Below are 17,274 nucleotides of genomic sequence, written 5' to 3' on the forward strand. Positions count from 1 at the left end.
GGCACTTTATCCTGAATCACGGGATGTTTTGGGGGTAGGTGCAGAGAGGTAAGGGAGATGCCTTGGGAATATAAGGAGAGTTTAATACAGGGTTCTGTAGATTGTAGGGAACAAGGCAGATGGGTTAGGTCCTGTTAGAATCAGATCAAGGCTTTAGTGCCCTAAAGCTGAGCCGAGGAATGGGACCCAGGTGCAGAGTGTGCAAGTCCACGGGAGCAGGAGAACATGCCACCCAGGGATTTGCACACATACCACACACGAAACAACTCCAACATTGAACCATGTTTCCCGCCTCCATCTAAGTCCTGTCTGTCACCAGCTCTTCAGACGGGGGTTCAAAAGATGTCTCTTTAGAATGAACAATGAAACCACTTATTAGCATTTGAACTGTGGAGTGGTCACTCTGCCACCCAGACATCTCCACAATACTGGAACTTTTCTCCAGGAGTTTATCTAATTGGAGAAAGACATTCAAGTTTCAGTAGCAATGCAATGTTTAAATGACAGTTCAAGATAGCTGGAGGAGAAATAGCAAAAAGAAAGGGAAGTGGAGCTAATATTTGCTTAGCTCTCTGGTATGCCTAGCATCTCCTTTGCAGCAGAAGCATAAATATGTAAGTGTCAGATTACACTTTATGTTCAAACAACAATGAACAAAGCAATTGCTGAATCAGATGGATGAAAAGTTGAGGAATTTGAATTCAGACTGAACTTGCAGTAGGATCAACAGTAGAGAAACTTGAAAGGACTGAGGAATTTATTATTTCCTAGATCTTCTGGTTTCTCCCCATTGTCACTAAGTAAGTTTGTCATTTTTACCCTTAAGTTACAAATGGCGAGTGGGGGGCCAGAGTTCCAATAACCTCTATTGGTGGTATTACAAATGTCAGATGACATCTGGGGTCAGACAGGACTGTCTCTGTGATTTAAAAAACGAACAAACAACAAATCTCAACTTCAGTTTTTTTCTCTCTCATATAGGGAGAGCACTGATTAAGTCAGATGGTAAACTTAAAGTGAAGTGAGCTCAAAATATGTCAGGTGCATGTGCAAGATTATCATCATGTCCATTACCATCTGGATTCATCTACCTGGACAGGAAATAATACTGTTATCATGGAATCTTACAGGTCTACTATGCTTTACCAATTTTGGTATTATTCTGTATGTGTTGTTGTTCAGTCCACCTCCTTACCGTCCTTGGAAGGTTCTGGGAAAAGAATAGGAAGGGTGGTGAGGAAATTTATGCTCAGAAAGTTTAAATGATATAGCAAATCAGATGTCAGGCTGGTTTTAGAGCTCATGTGTATGGGAAAAACTGTGATCTTTGGATGATAAGCCAGCAGTCATTTGTGTCTTAGATGCATCGTGAGGTGAAGGAGGGTTTGGAATCCCAAGCAGTCACACACCACTTAACAACAGGGACATGGTATGAGAACCACATCGGAGGATGCTTATACATACCTGCGTGGTAGGTATAATTCAGTCACACAAGATCACTTGGTACAATCCAGAAATGGGGGTCACTGTGAGAGAGAAGGGGTCATGACCAGAGTCACATGGAGTCTGTTTTACAGTAGACATTAAAAAATAACTAGTATAGTAAAAACACAAACTGATACTTAGTAAGTGACTATCACTATCATTTTGTTGGTGGTGGTCATGGGACCTGAACTCTGGGCTTGGGCGCTGTCCCTGAGCTCTTCAGCTCAAGGCTCAAACTCTACCATTTGAGCCACAGCTCCTTTTCTGGTTTTTGGGTGGTTAATTGGAGATATGAGTCTCATGGACTTTCCTGCCCAGGCTGGCTTTGAACTGTGATCCTCAGATCTCACCCTCCTGGGTAGCTAGGATTACAGGCATGAACCACCAGCACTTGAACGATTTCTATCATTATCAGTTATTGTTTGCTACACAAAGTTGTATGAGCTGTATTTACATGTGACTGGCAGTGCAGTTCATTTGTTTACACTGTGACACCTCAAACAAGTGGGTAATGTATGCACTATGTTATCGCAGTAGGTGCAGCATCACCAAATGATAGAAAAATGTCAGGTCTGTGATAATCTTATGGGACCATCATCAGATACAAAGTGTGTCATAGACAAAAATCTCACTATTCAGCATACTACTATATGTGAACTCAGTAGTGGATCTGACACAGGCAATGTGTGCTCCTGGGCAAATTATTTGCTTTCTGGAGCTTCATTTAAATATCTGTCCATTGGTGGCAGGCTCCTCTGTATTCTAGGATTCATAGTCATGTAAGGATTAAATGACTGTAAAGTAATGTCTATAAAGGGCATGGTGTAGGGCACTGCTCATATTTACCTTCTTTTTACTGCAAGTGTGTTCTTTCCTTGACTTTGTGGAGGAACATAGGCAGTAAGTAGAATGCCAAAGTCAGGACTCTACTTGAAAACATGAAGACTGGCCTGGTAGTGCCATAGAGATCTTTTCCCAGGAGCTAAGATTGGAGGCTCATGTTGTTGGAGTGTGTTGTGTTATTGGTTCCCAGGGGAGGCAATGTTTTTGCAGCTACAGCTGGTTCTGTTGGTTATTGTGCCCAACTCAGGCCTCAGAAATTTGACTCTGCCTCTTTCCTGTCATGGAGATCCCATATGCTTAGTTTTGTGTTCAGCTCAGTCAACCCAGCCTGACCAAGCCGCAGAACATGCAGGAGACAATAAAGCAGTTAGAAGGAGCCAGCCCTACCTTTGCAGAATTTTTGACTGTGAAGTAGAGAAGACAGGTATTCAGTACCTGGAAATGTCAGACCAGAATGGACCACAGAATTTTCCTGATGTCATACTGAATAAAGATGGGGAAGATGTAAGGAGGAAAAACGACAGTATTAGGTCTGGAATTCCTGATTTAAAACCCAGTGTCATTTCTTCTCCATGATGAACTAGGAACAAGAAGACAATAAGTAAATAATGGCAAAAAAAAAAGACAAGTTAGCAGGTACAAATTAAACCCATTGTGTGTGTTTCTGATTGTGCCTAGAGAAGGAGGAGGTGGCTTTCAAACCCTGCCTTCCAACCTCATTCCTCTGGGCTTTACTTGAGATCTGAGAACGAAAAAAAAAGAAGAAGCAGCACTTAGCCAAATGTAAGCTTGGGTGACACAGACTATGGGACTAAATCAAATTGAACAAAAAGTGTGAGCACTTACTAAAGTGATCCCAGGTAATTATTATCTCATTTAATCGTCAATTACTTCTTCAAACAGCCCTTGAGGTAGGGTTATTACCCAATTTCCAAATGAGACTAGAATAGATTAAAAATGTCTCCCAGAACATGGTTACTAAGTGGGAACTAGAGGCTAAGTCATCTAATCCTGTGACATTCTGTCTGTGATACCGTTACTTTTCTGATGGTATGGGTGCTCTCTGCCGCCATTTCTCTGTATGCTCACTGGGTTTTGCACTGTGTGAAAGCTCATTTAAAACAAAGCCCCTTTCCTTCACAGAGTGCCCGATCTTCTGGGCAAGATAGATAATTAAGTAAAATATTGAAATGCAATTTGTCAAATGCTTTGATGATGTGATACCCAAGGAAGTGCAGGTAAGATGATCTGTGTGTGCACATGTATGTGTGTCAATGTGTGTCTCTGTGTGTGTGACAACTGTATGCAAGGGAAAGTGGTATAAAAGGTAGATTCAGCCAGTCTCCATGAAGAAGGAGAAATGTGACCTAGTTCTTAAAGGTAACTTAGAAACAGCCCAGTGGAGAAAGGAGAAAGGGCTTCAGGTAGAAGGACCACCTCCTGGGGTGATGCATGCAGTAATGTGCATCAGGGCATCCCATGAGATGCTGAGAAGGAAGTAGTTAATGAAAGAGTCAGGGGTTGCTGGGTGGAAGAGACAAAAATGTCATCTGGAATTAGCACACAGGTGTTTGGTACCCAAAGACACCACCAAAGAGCTTAGTCCTTTGTGATAAGATGGCTGATGTATTGGGAGTGGCAGAGAACTGCAACCCATGGCTTTTTGTCTTAGCTGATGGAGAATTGAGTACTGGCTCGGGCACTGGATTCATTTACTAGTGTTTATGGAGCATCCTTTCCAGGTATTTCTATGGAGGGAAGCATTTAAGAAGCATCACTCAGAGCTATTGCCACCTGAGTCAAGTGATGTCCAGCTGGACTTTGACACATCCTTTCATTCAACATCCGCTGAATTAAGTTTAGATGGTCTCTCCATGTATTGCAAACTATGTTGGGCCCTGGTGTTACTAGGATGAGGCAAATAAACATACGTCTCACCCCCATGGGCTTATAGTCTAGTGGGAGAGGCTGAGTTAAAACTAAGAGAGGCACAAGTATTCAACTATGTAGTAAGTGCCAGGAAAGATGTGTTCTAAATTCTGAAGGCACCAGATGGGGAGTCCTGAGTTGATTGGGAAGCTCAGAGAAGAAATATCTGACCTCATCCTGAGTAGGGAAAAGGTATTAAGTCAAAGGGATAGGAGGAGGATTCCAAGTGTGGACAAAGTTCCATAAAAATCCACTTGCAACTCCTTCCTAAATTCCTTAGCAGAAAGGTAGAAGGACAAATAATGTAAAAATCAGACAGGTTCTTGTAAAAATCTGTTCAGGAATTTGTATAACTATAGGCTAATGAGCTTAGGTTGAAAATATAGTTGCTTTGCTTTCTCTATAATCAGGTAGATTCATACTCTGTTCTTCAGTACCACAGGACATTCCCTGCAATCTGAAATTCATAATTTCTAAGGCTGGGGCTGTAAGTTTCATGTAGGGCACCAGCTTAGCATGAATAAGGCTTTAGGCCCAAAACTAAAAGAGCAAAAAAAAAAAAACCCAAACAAACAATTTCTTTCAACTAGAAAAATTAATAATTTTCATGTACATTGCTATAATGAAAAATGTATATATTCTGACATCTTTCAATCATTATAGATGTTCTAAAAGGTCACGGCTTTTCATCAACCAATGGCAGGACTGGAGAAGGGTAAGATGGAAAGAAATCCCATTGACTTCGGTATGGAGACATTTCTTCATGGGAGTTCTAGCGTAGACATGCAAAGTTGTCATTACAAGGCACACTGTGGGTTTTAGTTGTTCAGAGCTTCCAAGAATCCAGCAGAATAATCTTTTTAGTCCAGCAAACAGTAGTAGATGCATGCCTCTTGTCAGTGTTCTTGTAAATGCTTAGCATCCCATTCATTTTTCATTAAAGCTCTGATTTGTAAAGTTTCCTGTGGTGTAAACACTCCCACCATGGCTGATTTTCAAGCCACTGATTTGACTTCCCTTTGACTTGGGGAAGTGATACACAGGGTGAGCTCTCATGAGCCCTTAGGGACTGGCTTCAGCATAGCATTGTTTCTGTTCACTAGAGCTGAGATAACCCCTGGTAGTAGCAACAGCCCTGAGAGGAGACTTCTGTTGGCTTCTTGATGGATGGAAAGGGTTATCAAAGAGAGATGGATAGTTCCTCTGTAGGGCAGTGCTTCTAGTGGGTAACTTTCCCCTTGTTACAGCATGAATAAGAAGAATCCAACTGGAGACCTGAGGCAGGGAAATACTCAAAACAAGATAAAAGCAGTAGTATCATGGAATTATTTATAATGACAGTAAAATAAGAATTTTAGAAAGAATTTTAGCAGAATAGAAGCCAGTGTAACACAAAGGAGTAAGTTGGGGTTAAAAAAAATGCACCAGACTCAGCTGAATGAGAAGAAAGAACATCAAGAAAGATGGCAGTACTAGAGCACGTGCAGCAGCAAAATTAATAATCTACAGTGAGCTCAATAAAAACAAACAGACATGGAAAATAGAATTAAATTGATTTTATCGAGGACAGATTAGGATATGCTGTCACATAAGGCAAAGGAAAGAAAACCAGTGAGAGAGAAAAATGATAGAAACAGAACAGAGGGAATTCTAAACTGAAAACTGTGAGAAAAACTCTCAAGCCAGAATCATTGAAAGGAAGAAATACCAAGGGGAATAATCATAGCGAACATTTCTGAGCTAGAAAGGACCTGCATGTAGTAGATTTGTAACGGTTCAGGAAAATTAAGAAGAGATACATCTATAACACTCTCAATGTTTTAATTGGTAAGTCTCTAAGACAAATGGGAAAGAAAAATGTGAAATTGCAAAGGTATAAAGCAAGTTGTCTACAAGGGGAATGGCCAGCCAGCAGCCATCTTCTCTTGTGTACTCTTAGAATACATAACCTGAAGATTTGAGGCAAAACTCCTGTAAAGAAGGAAAAAGGGTCTGATATTACGGGAACATCCACTGTAGAGAATGGAGGTTCCGCTAAAGAGGAAGAATTGGATACCCAGGAGTGGGGGAGGCTAAGGTAATGGAAAGCAAGACAAATGAGGGAGAGGGTTCTCCCTGGCTTTGTGATTGCTTGTCTTTAGCATTCTATGAGGCATATGTGTTGTTTTCTTAATATTTATTTTTAAATAAGCCTTGAGTTTCATTGCCAATGAAAGTTATAGTCTAATGGAGAAGGGGAGGGATAAAGAAGACACCACTCTTGATTTGATGATACTACACTGAAACAGGTCCTATGTGGGCAGAATGAGGTACAGAAGTTGCATCTTTTGACGTTCGTTGAATATGCCAAGGGCTTTGACTGTATCTACCATATTGTCCCTTTGGAAAACAGCAAAATGACAGTGGCTGACATGTGGAAGGTGCCCTAGGAGCTAAGCAGGTAGGGAGGCAGATGATGCTTAGAAGACCAGCTTTAATTGTTTATGATTTTTATTTTTTTAATTCAGTCAATCAACAGTTCCTGGGCGACAGTTACATGTTGGTAGCTATGCTAAGCATTAGGACAGCATAGATGGGCTAAGATGTAACTGATGCCTATTCTCAAGAAATTTAGATACCTCTGTAAGGGATAAATACTTTCAAATGTAGGAAAACAGTACCCTGTGGCCAAGGCACTGTGCAGGGCTAATTGTATGGAGTGCAAAAGTCTAAGACCCTGGTTCCCAGACCCAGCACATCAGAATTACCTGGAAGTGTGTGAAAAGTCAGTGTGCTAGGCTCGATCCTGAAACTCTGATTCAGTAATTAAGATTTGAGAAGTTGCCTTTCCACCCAGCTTCAGAATCAGCAAGAGTCCCCTGGGAAGCAGGTAGAGTATGCATTTTAGACTAGGGAAAAAAAAATCTTGCATTGTACAGATTTGGAAGGCCCGCGGAATATAATATTTGAGACTCCCTGAGTTTGAGATATATCTAAATACGTAGAATTGCCCTGGCCACTTGGAACAATATTGGCATTTTCAAGCAATCCCCCATAGGTTTATGCAATGTTGAGTTTGAGAGCTACTTTGATTTCACCTGGTCTGTTGTTGAGAAACATGTGGCATATAGAACTCAGAGTGGCTTGTCTAGTACCTCACTGCCTGGATGTAAGAGGACCAGGAGTAGAAACCAAGTTTTCAAACTCATGATTGGTGTTCTTTCCAAGAACTCTGTTCTTTTCTCACTCTACTGCTTTCTTGGGACCTAATTACTTCCAAAACAGGTTTTACTATTCAGTTCCCCTGCTCCCTCCCAAGCCCTGTTACACAGCCACGAAAGAGTTAACTTTGGTTGCAGTAAATTTGGAGAGTGAACTCTGGAGGCCTGAGCCAAGTACAGAGTGTCCATTGTGCGCCACCCTCTCTGAAGGAGTCATTGACTACTGGAATGTGACAAGGCGAAATGTTTCTACCTTGACTGGGCTCTGAACTCTGTGAGCATGTGAGTGGCCTGTATGTGCACATGTATGTGCTGGCAGGGTACATCACAGGCAATTTTCTCTCCAACTCACCAAAAAATTGAACTGTCAGGCAGGTAGGTGGGTGTGGACTAGAGAGGCTAAAGAAGAAGAGAAGCCTTGTGTACTCCTGAAGTCAACAGACAGGTTAGGTTTCTTTGCTTTTGAAAGTTTATTTTGTTTTTTCTACAGTGAGGGGCTCCTGTGGATATAGGTGCTGGATTATTATCTGTAGGATAATTATCTGTAGGATATTATCCTACAGATAATAATCCAGTATAGGCAGAGACTGCCTGGGTAAGTTGGGCTATGGTTAAGGGAGTTTGAGCCATAGAACTTTGAATAGCTGTTGGATTGAATTCATTTTCATTCAGAAAGAACTTCTTGAAACCTTGTAAGTACCCAATCCAGCTCTGGTCCTGAAGTGAATGTACGCATTATTCAACCACAGTTGGTCTCAGCCTGAGAATGAATTGCAGTTGAGTTACACAAATAAGATTTGTGTCCTCAGAACTGCTAGAAGACAATACTAGCCTGGTATTTAGTGGGAAACTAGAGATTAGTGCCGTGTAAGTCAGACCAGCGAGTGGATGCTGTGTCCACAGTTTGTAAAAATTTTACCATAGAGAAGTGAAGATTGGGGCAGAACCTGTAAATGTAGCAAAGCTTGGGGTCTGTTTAGGTGCTCATTTGTTCATTCCTTGCTTCATGCAATGAACATTTAGAACGTTGTAGCATTGCATATTCATACAAGAAGAGAGGCATATGAACCAATTCTGTTTTAAAAATGTAAAAAAATCTGTGCCAGTAATGATGCTTATGGATACAGATTTGACTTGATTAGACAGAGCCATTTGGTGACTGGTAAGGCCTGAGACTAGACTCGAAGGTGAGACTAATATGGAAAGTCTAAACTAGAAATGATGTGTTCTGAAAGATTGGGATACATGAAATATTATTATGGTAAAGTCCCATTACCTTCAGAATAAATCAGAATACAATCAAAATAAAATGGTAGCAGCAGCCTGGATTTTCTTATCCCCCCCCCCTTCATCTCATATCTAGTTCTTTTAATTTTTGCTAGTGCTGTGAATGTTGGTTTGTTAATTATTGTTATTAGTAGTAGTAGTAGTAGCAGCAGTCCTCGTAGTAGCAGCAGTAGTAGTGATAATAGTACCTGGGATTGAACTCAGGGCCTTGCACTTCTTAGGGAAGTGCTTTATCAATTGAGTTGTCTCCCTCCCTGGTCCATTAGCTTTGGTTATTATCTAGAGAGGATATCACACTTCTTGCCTGGAACTGGCCTTGCATCATCCCAAGTAGCAAGGATCATAGACATGTACCACAATACCAAACTGGGATGATCTTTCTATAGCAAAATTTTGCTAATAATTGTTCGCTGGTGACATCATCCCTTGAATGACTTCTCATTACCTGTAAGATACTATCCACACACATTGGGGTGGATTGGGGTGGAAAGCTTTTATGTATCGTATGCCTCTTATCAATGCCACACTCGCTAACCACACCTCAGCTAGCTCTTTTCTGAGCACAATCCTGTTTGCTCCGGGAAAATTATTTGCCTTGTGCTGTTCCTTCTGCTACCACATCTTCTTTCTTCCTACTGTACCTAAGAAAAGCCCAAGTTTCAAGCCAGATCCTGTGTTTCTTCTTGTAGCTTTCCTATGACCTATGCTTTCTCAAATGAAAAGCACATTATTTTCTTTTTCTTCTGTCCTTTGCTATGGTACACATGAAATTCTGCCATTTACAGCTATTTTTCAGATCCCTCTTTGATAGTTTAACTTCCTTAAGGAAAACTGGTATTTTCATTGCTTGTTAGTATCTTGCAAGACCTGAGGAGAACAGCAAAAGTTTGTAGAATTGAATTTTTATTTTTTATGCATCTCACACAACTCAAGTTTTAAATTTTGGAACTTCATCTTCTACATTTAAATAATTACTGATTTATATAGTCAAATATACCAAACTGATATAAACCATTTTTTAAGCAGAAGAGTCTTAATTGTCATACCCCTATCTGTTTACCTACAGGGTAGATATCACCTGCTTTTCTCTCATCACAATGTATACATTGCTCCACTCTGGTTTGAAGACTCAAATACATTCACTTAAGAAGTCTGTGCCTCACCTTTTCCCCAGACCTAGCATAGCTTTGTAAGTAGTGATTAGGGAATAAAGAGATAATGTTGATGATTCCTTTGACCATCCCTACCATTAAGAAAATGTATCTTGCAATATACAGGAATCTGGGCTCCAGACCGAGAAACATGGACTCCACCCTCTTCCTTGCTGAGCAGAGGGACATGTCTTAAGATATCACGATACCTCCAGCAACTACTATGGTATCTGCCACTAGGAAAAGGGCCTCAATGAAAATTGTCTTGAATATGACTTTTAAACATTTAAAAGTTGGACAAGTACTCAGATGGCATAGATGGGATATGGATCTAATAAGCAAAAGAAACAGCTAGCATCATCTATGCCAGTTGCCATTCCCATCCGAAGAGAGGACTTTATCCTTATTGGATCACGAGTCACTGGTATCTATTGAACTGCAGCACAAACCTTAACACTCTCACTAGGCAGCTTCATCCTTTCTAGAATGAAAACATTGGTTGGATTTCCCTAAAGTGGAAGTGGTTGAAAATTCGCCGTTCTTTTGAGCTGAGCACTATCTAGGAGCCCACTATGCTCCTAGTTTTCTGGGAAGCAGGCTCCTTGGGAAAGCCATAGGTAGCTTCCTGTATGGCTTCCTTCAGACCATCAGCTGAACAAATGCTGCTCCTGAGAGAGAAGGCACGTGCTGTGCTCAGACTTCAGGGTTCTGGATCCTGGCTGTAGTGCAGGTGTGTTTTGCAGCTGCCAATAGGCATTTTCTGGGAGATGTATTTCCTGACCAGTTTTTTAAACTGATGTGCTCAGAAGTAGAAAGTGAAGTTGTATGGTAGTGTCTTCTGCTGGAACCTGCAAGAACGCTTGGGGATGCAGAAGGCTTGAGAGTGATCTGCCCTGCAGCCTGAGGCTGGGAGGGTGACCTATGGAGGATAGGTGTAGCCTCTTAGGTTTTGCTTAAGAATCAGTAGTTGGGATTCCTTTTGATCTTGAGAATTTGAAATTGGGAATAATGGACATGAGATGGATAAGAGGGAAAGATGGTTTAGCTACCCATGTGGTTGGGGAGTCTGATTTTTCTCTTTTCATCTTGGGGGTTGAGGAATGAATGGAGAGGATGATTTTAGAGGGATTCCTAACATTTCCAAGAGCCCATGAAATGCGGCTTCTCTCACCATTTCTTTTTGCTGTTATGTAGACATAATGCCACTTCATGTAAGGAACGTGAAAGGGAATTAAAGTAGTCTACAATGGCTACTTTTTATCTAAATGATTGAAAATGATTAAATATATTTGTGTGTGTGTAAATGAAAACTTTTTAAAATTAGTATGGGATATTTCTTTTCCTTTTCTAAGGGCTAATGTGAATTGTTGTTTAGATTTAGAATGTCCTGTGTTTTCATACTTTATTTTGGAAGTGAAAAAAATAATGGTAGAATAGGATGAGGAATGAAGTAATGGATAGGAAGAGAGAGAGAAGACAGAAAAATAGAGAGAGGGAGAGACGAAGATAGAGATACTGAGAGACAGACAGATACTAAGAAGTGCAAACTCAGTCTTTTCTGATGAGAACTTCTAGTTTTACTCATCACACTCTCACAGGATTTTAGTTCAAACCACTTTCCACTGGTGTCAGTCCCCTACAAACTTTTAACATGTACTCAGTTACATGAATACTCAAATGGAATATTGGAGTGTTGTCCACATTGTATTATTTCAGTGGTCAATCTGCAGTTTGTCATTTCCTTCCATGACAGGCATAGAGCTCATTTTGTTTTTACAGAAATTTCTCCACAAAGATTGGTGTTAGGAAGTTTACTAAATTCTCACCTCTTTAACTGTCTAACCCATTCTCCAAATAAAGCTAAAGCAGAGCTATTGAGCCTCTTTCTAAGCTCAACAAGTTGCGCAGAAACTTTTTAAAAAGCGGACTCTGTATTAATCATGTGAGTTATTTCCCCTTGAGATCTTTTTGTTTTCCTTTCTGAAGCCTCTCTCTTAAGTTGTGCATTTGTGCATAGAAATAGAGAAAAGATTTTAGGTAGTTGAAGTAGTACACAAAGAAAGGAGAGTGAAAAGGTTGAGTAAATGTCTTTCCTCTGCAGGGGAGGAGCCGGGTGCCGGCAACAGGGCTTGAGGGTGGGGAGGGGTTGTGTTCCTTTGGCTTTGCAAACTGTTCTTCACCTGGGAGGAGGATGTGGTGCTGGGAGCCACCCATTTGCAGTTCCCACAGACCTGAGCATGAACACTTCAGACTTCCCTTTCGTCATGTTTGGTTTTGCTGGTGACTCAGCTAGATGTGGCTTGGGTGTAAGAAACCTCTAGCTAGTTTCTGGCTGGAGGACTCGCCTTGCTTATCTTTTTTCTTGGGCCTGCAGCCATAAAAATGAATAAGAACCCATTATGAAAGACATACATGTGTTTTCCCCCTCTGCTCCAAGTGGTAATCCAATTTAGGATGTACTGATTCTGGTTGACTTTTTTTTTTTCCCGTCCTTTTATTCCTCCCTTCTGATGTTATAGATAAGCGGGAAGGGACTTGTGGAACTTAGATTGAGTATCATGTTCCTTCCTGTCATAGCTAATCATCTCTCTGCTTCTCAGTTGCAGATCTGATCTCTTCTGAACACTTCACCGTGTCTCCATCCATGGGACTCTGAGCCCAGCCACTGGACTCCTTTGTTTTTGGAATTTTGAGTGTCCACTCGTTCTGAGCCTACCTTTCCTCCCTTTCCCCCTTCTCCCTCCTGAGAACTCCTGAAGACAGTGGGATTGTCATGGAGTCCAGAGAAATGCTAAGCAGCTCCCGGCAAAGAGGGGGCGGCGAGTCGGAATTCCTGTCAGTCTCTTCAGCCAAACCCTCATCTGTCCCTGGCTGTGCGGGAGAAACCTTGCTCTCTTCTCCCGGATCTGGGAAGGGCCTCCCAGTGGGCGGAGAGCGCATGGAGCCGGAGGAGGAGGACGAACTGGGCTCAGGGCGCGATGTGGACTCCAACTCTAATGCCGACAGTGAGAAATGGGTGGCAGGAGATGGCTTGGAAGAGCAGGAGTTTTCCATCAAGGAGGCAAATTTCACAGAAGGGAGTCTGAAGCTGAAGATTCAGACCACAAAGCGGGCTAAGAAACCCCCAAAGAATCTGGAAAACTATATCTGCCCACCTGAGATCAAGATCACCATCAAGCAGTCTGGAGACCAGAAGGTGTCCCGTGCTGGGAAAAATAGCAAAGCTACGAAGGAAGAAGAGAGAAGCCACTCCAAAAAGAAGGTAGGAAGCCCTTGCTGACAGATTTGTTTTTTATTTGTTTCTCTGCTGTATTCACAACTATTCAAAGTCTACTTCAGCATTTACTTTTGTTTCGCCATTCTCCTTGGTGGATTATTTAGGGTCTCTGAAGGAAAAGCGTTTTTCTTGACATAACCGTGGTATAATGTCCTGCTTATTATTGTATTTTCTCCTTACCTGGAGTTGAAGAGGCTACTGCCATTGTAATTCTGGAGTGTTCCTGTTTGTTGTATAGCATCCAGTTAGCTGGGTCACCTTAGCCTTAAACGAAGTGGTTTTCTTTTTTATTTCCTTTGCTTTAACATTTGCATTTGTTCTCAAGTTTAAGAGTTGGCCAATCAGAGCAGTCAGGACTTTTCATACTTCCTTTTGGGTTAGTCATTGGTACCATATGTCTTTTTAAAGATAAATCGCTAACCTGATTAAGCTGTCTTAATAGTAACCCATGTTCTTGAAGGGCCTAGAGATCATTCTGAAAAACCACTGAAAAACATTAGAGAAATTCTAAGGAAAACTGGAGAAGGGGCAGGCAGTTGGCTTGAATCTTTTTTTTTTTTTTTTTTGAGAGATCCCAGATATTTAAGGCTAGATATGGTGTGATCCTGGCTGTTTGTCATATTCTTCACAGAAGTCATACACTTATGTTCAGAGCCACTAAAGGTAGTTAGTGGCGTCACTTGGTTGGAAATCAATGTTTCTATGGTTCATTGGATTTATTTTGGGATCTTACAACGACCTCTTCCTGGAATGGGTACAATCACCTAGTTATGATCGTAGAAGACTGACTGCTCTGTGGAATGCTGCCCTTTTGTTGACAGAGATTTGAGGTTCAAAGTAATAAGTGTTCATTAGAATCTTTCTCTCTTATTTTTGTGCTACTTTACCAAAATTAATTTAAAATGGTAGAGATATAGAGACCTTATGACCCAGAGGTTATAAGGAAATGCAATATTTTTGCTACCAGTGGTTTTTGGAGCAGTCATTATTTTCCTTCTCCTCTTCTCCTTCCTCCTTCCCTTCCTCCTGCTCCTTCTCTTCTTCCCCCTCTCCATCTCCTTCTTTTTGATGGTAACTGGGTTTTGCATTTGCTAGGCAAATTCTCTACCACTTGAGCTATGCTCTTAGTCTTGTGGTATAGTCATTTTAAATGAAATCATTGGAGTCATATTAATTCTCTAATATAGGACTGTGTCTTTTCACAGCCTTTTGGCCAATTTGATATATTTAAAATAAGAAAAGAAGAGCTAGAAGCATCTCTTTAGAGTGACTAACTCCACACAGTTGGCTCAATAAGCCTGTCCTGATTCTAAAACTGGAACTCCTGCACTCAGAAATTATCTCAGTTTTGGGAAAACAAGGACAGTTGGTCACACAACTTGAGCATTTTGGGATACAAAGAAGTATTTAGAAATTGGCTTGCTTTGCCAGAACATAGAGGTCATGCTTTCTCCTCTCTATGACTTTGCTGTGATTTCTGGTTTCCCTGTCATATCACCAAAGGGAGGATGGACACTTGACACTTGTAGAAAATTCTATGCTTCTTGCATGAAAATGCCACATGTCCTACTTAGAAAGTGAAGCATTGCTTTGGAGTTGGGTCTCTTCAGCTTTGAGAATGAATATTTCTATTCCTGGCCCTGAGCTCTACAGTTCTTTGTATGTCATTTGGTTTCTGTGGGGTGGGCAATCCTCAAAACTGTTATTTATAGTAACTGTTTTCCCTCCATCTCCATGACTGCCAGGATTTGGGGAACAACTCCCCATTTGGGGTATGCCAGTGCAAACTCATTCCTTTGGAAACAATAAGTTTCCATTCCAGGTACTGCTTTACTTAAAGTCACAAGTTGTTCCCAAACGTAGCCTTCTACTCACTTGAATGACACAGGGTAATGCTGTGGAATTTGTGACATAGGATGAACTTTAAAACTGTAATTTGCTATGATACCTGTCCAATTTCCTCAAGCTGGACATTCTCACCCACAAAACTAGATGAGCTTTGAAGGCTTCATTGGAAAGGGAGATAAAATCACATATTTGAATATGTAACTTGTTACATAAACATTTCTATGCCTCAACAATTGGAGAGAGAAAGAGAGAAGGAGAAAAGTTGTATTTCAATATATAGTATCTTTTTATGATGACTCAGAGATATGGATATACTTAAAAATCCTCGATTGTCAGGAGCTTATTCCTACTTGATGTATCACTGTCCTTACTACGTTCTTTTTGTATACCTAGCAGAAATGAATGAATAAAGTTAACAGCATGGAGGTGTAATAGATGATTAAAAAAACATTCTTGGCTCTGTATTGGATTAGAATGTTAACTTAATTTTCAAATTTGTGTTGTTTTGAAACTTGGAAATAAGCAAAAATTGAAGCTGAGGTTTAGATGTGGAGCTTTTGCCTAGGATTTGTGTGGAAAAACTCAGTGTCAACAGTTGAAGAATTGCTTTTGTGTAAAGAAGAAATACATGATCAGTTGTTGGACTAGAGAAAGGACAGTGGTGATATTTTGTAAGAATTGGCTAGCATCTAGTCCTCAGACATAGCCATTGGAATGTCACATCAGTGTGGCATTAAAATACTATCTTCTGGATCTTATTTTTCCTTTAATGAAGTAAGTATACTTTTGAAGAAGTGCTCAGGGAGCCATCCCTGAGAATGCATTCCCATGCCAGGAGCTCTAGAGGAGTTGCTGGTGGAGGTTCCTGCTTGGAAGTCATCTGTTTGTGTGTGCAGACTTTCAGCAGGGATTGGCCAACCACAGCCACTGAGTCAGATCCCACCTCCTTCCTGTTTTTGTACAACTCACATGCAAACAAAGTGATTCCTACACTTTAAAAAGGTTAAAAGAAAAAAAAAATAGCTGGAAATAGGTTAGTAAGCCCATATGAAAATTCAAATTTCAGTCTCCATAGATGAAACGGTATTGCAACAGCTCCAAATCTATTTGTTTGCACTTTGTGACTACTTTTCTTTTTACAGTGACAGGGTTGAGATGGGTCAACTGAGACACAGTCATCTGCAGAGTTTAAGCTGTTTGCTATCTGGTTTTATAAAAAATGTCACTAACCCTTGACTTAGGAAAAGACCTGAAGTTTCAGGATAACAAGTTTTGTTTCATTTTGGTTTGCTTTTCATTATTCAACCTCCAAGTTTAATTAGAGGCTCAAGGAAATTGGGTGTTGCATTATGTGTGTATTTTTCTAAGTAAACCAATTAATTTCGTCCAAGTGATTGTTTACCAGCCTCTGGCAAAAGACTGCTTATGTTGGATTCTGCATGATTTTCTTTTTCTTGGTTTTTGTGAATGAAAGGTCCATAGGAAAATGGCAATGTGACCTACATACCACATGTTAGTTCTTTGGTAGGTTGACATTGGTTACAGGAGTTCTTAGCTTTACCATGAGTAGATAGATGTATATCTAGCATCTTCTGGAGTTTGTTTCTCTCCAAATTTCAAACCTAGGACCAAACCTTTAAATTGGAGAGGCATTGTAGATGATCAGGGAACACAGACTCATGCAAATGCCCTGTCCCAAGGGTGCATGGGTATCTCTAACTAGTGTATCTTTCTCCTTTTTTCAATAGGAAATTAGGATGGGGATGGAGATGTTTCTTGGGGGAAGATTTCTTATCAATATGGTATACCATGTGTGAAAACAGCATTTGTTAGGAAGTAAAGGCTGAGGGAGAGCTCAGGATGTATTGAGCTTCTTTGTTAAAACTCCTACACTCTTTCATTTTAGTATCACTCAGGTAAGAGACATGGTCCCCTTCTAGGAAAGTCAATTAAAAAAAAAATCCCCAGAGAATATGAAACTGAGTCTCTAGAAGCGTTTTCGCAGACAAAACAGGAACAGAGTTCTAAGATGATATTCTGTGAATTTTTGATCATCCCCACATTGCACTCCTCTTATATCTTTACTTTTTTCTGAGTTGGGGATTATCTGGTATTTACAACATCAAGCTACTCTGTTCCCTCTTGGGTTTGGGGATTCTCCATGGAGAGAAAGACTTGGTGCTTTCTATGCCTTTGCGGTCCAAGCTGACAAAGGGACTAGGGAAAAAACCATGTGCTTGCTATTCAGCCACAG

At 40.7% G+C, this 17,274-nt stretch overlaps 1 protein-coding gene across 5 annotated transcripts in view; it reads left to right on the plus strand.

The window, feature by feature from the left end:
- Setbp1 (SET binding protein 1) overlaps positions 1-17,274 on the plus strand; it is a 349,334-nt gene that overhangs the window by 10,921 nt on the left and 321,139 nt on the right. For 3 of the 5 annotated variants that reach the window (XM_048363215.1, XM_048363219.1, XM_048363220.1), the window contains exon 2: positions 12,496-13,157. In XM_048363215.1, the coding sequence (XP_048219172.1) occupies positions 12,669-13,157 (489 nt within the window). In that variant the 5' untranslated portion in view covers positions 12,496-12,668. Of the gene's footprint in view, positions 1-8,904; positions 10,122-12,495; positions 13,158-17,274 lie in introns of those variants that run through there. The other 2 variants (XM_048363218.1, XM_048363217.1) reach the window with 2 other exon arrangements.

The sequence above is a fragment of the Perognathus longimembris genome, chromosome 15 (assembly GCF_023159225.1).
Source record: "Perognathus longimembris pacificus isolate PPM17 chromosome 15, ASM2315922v1, whole genome shotgun sequence".
Lineage (NCBI taxonomy): Eukaryota > Metazoa > Chordata > Mammalia > Rodentia > Heteromyidae > Perognathus > Perognathus longimembris.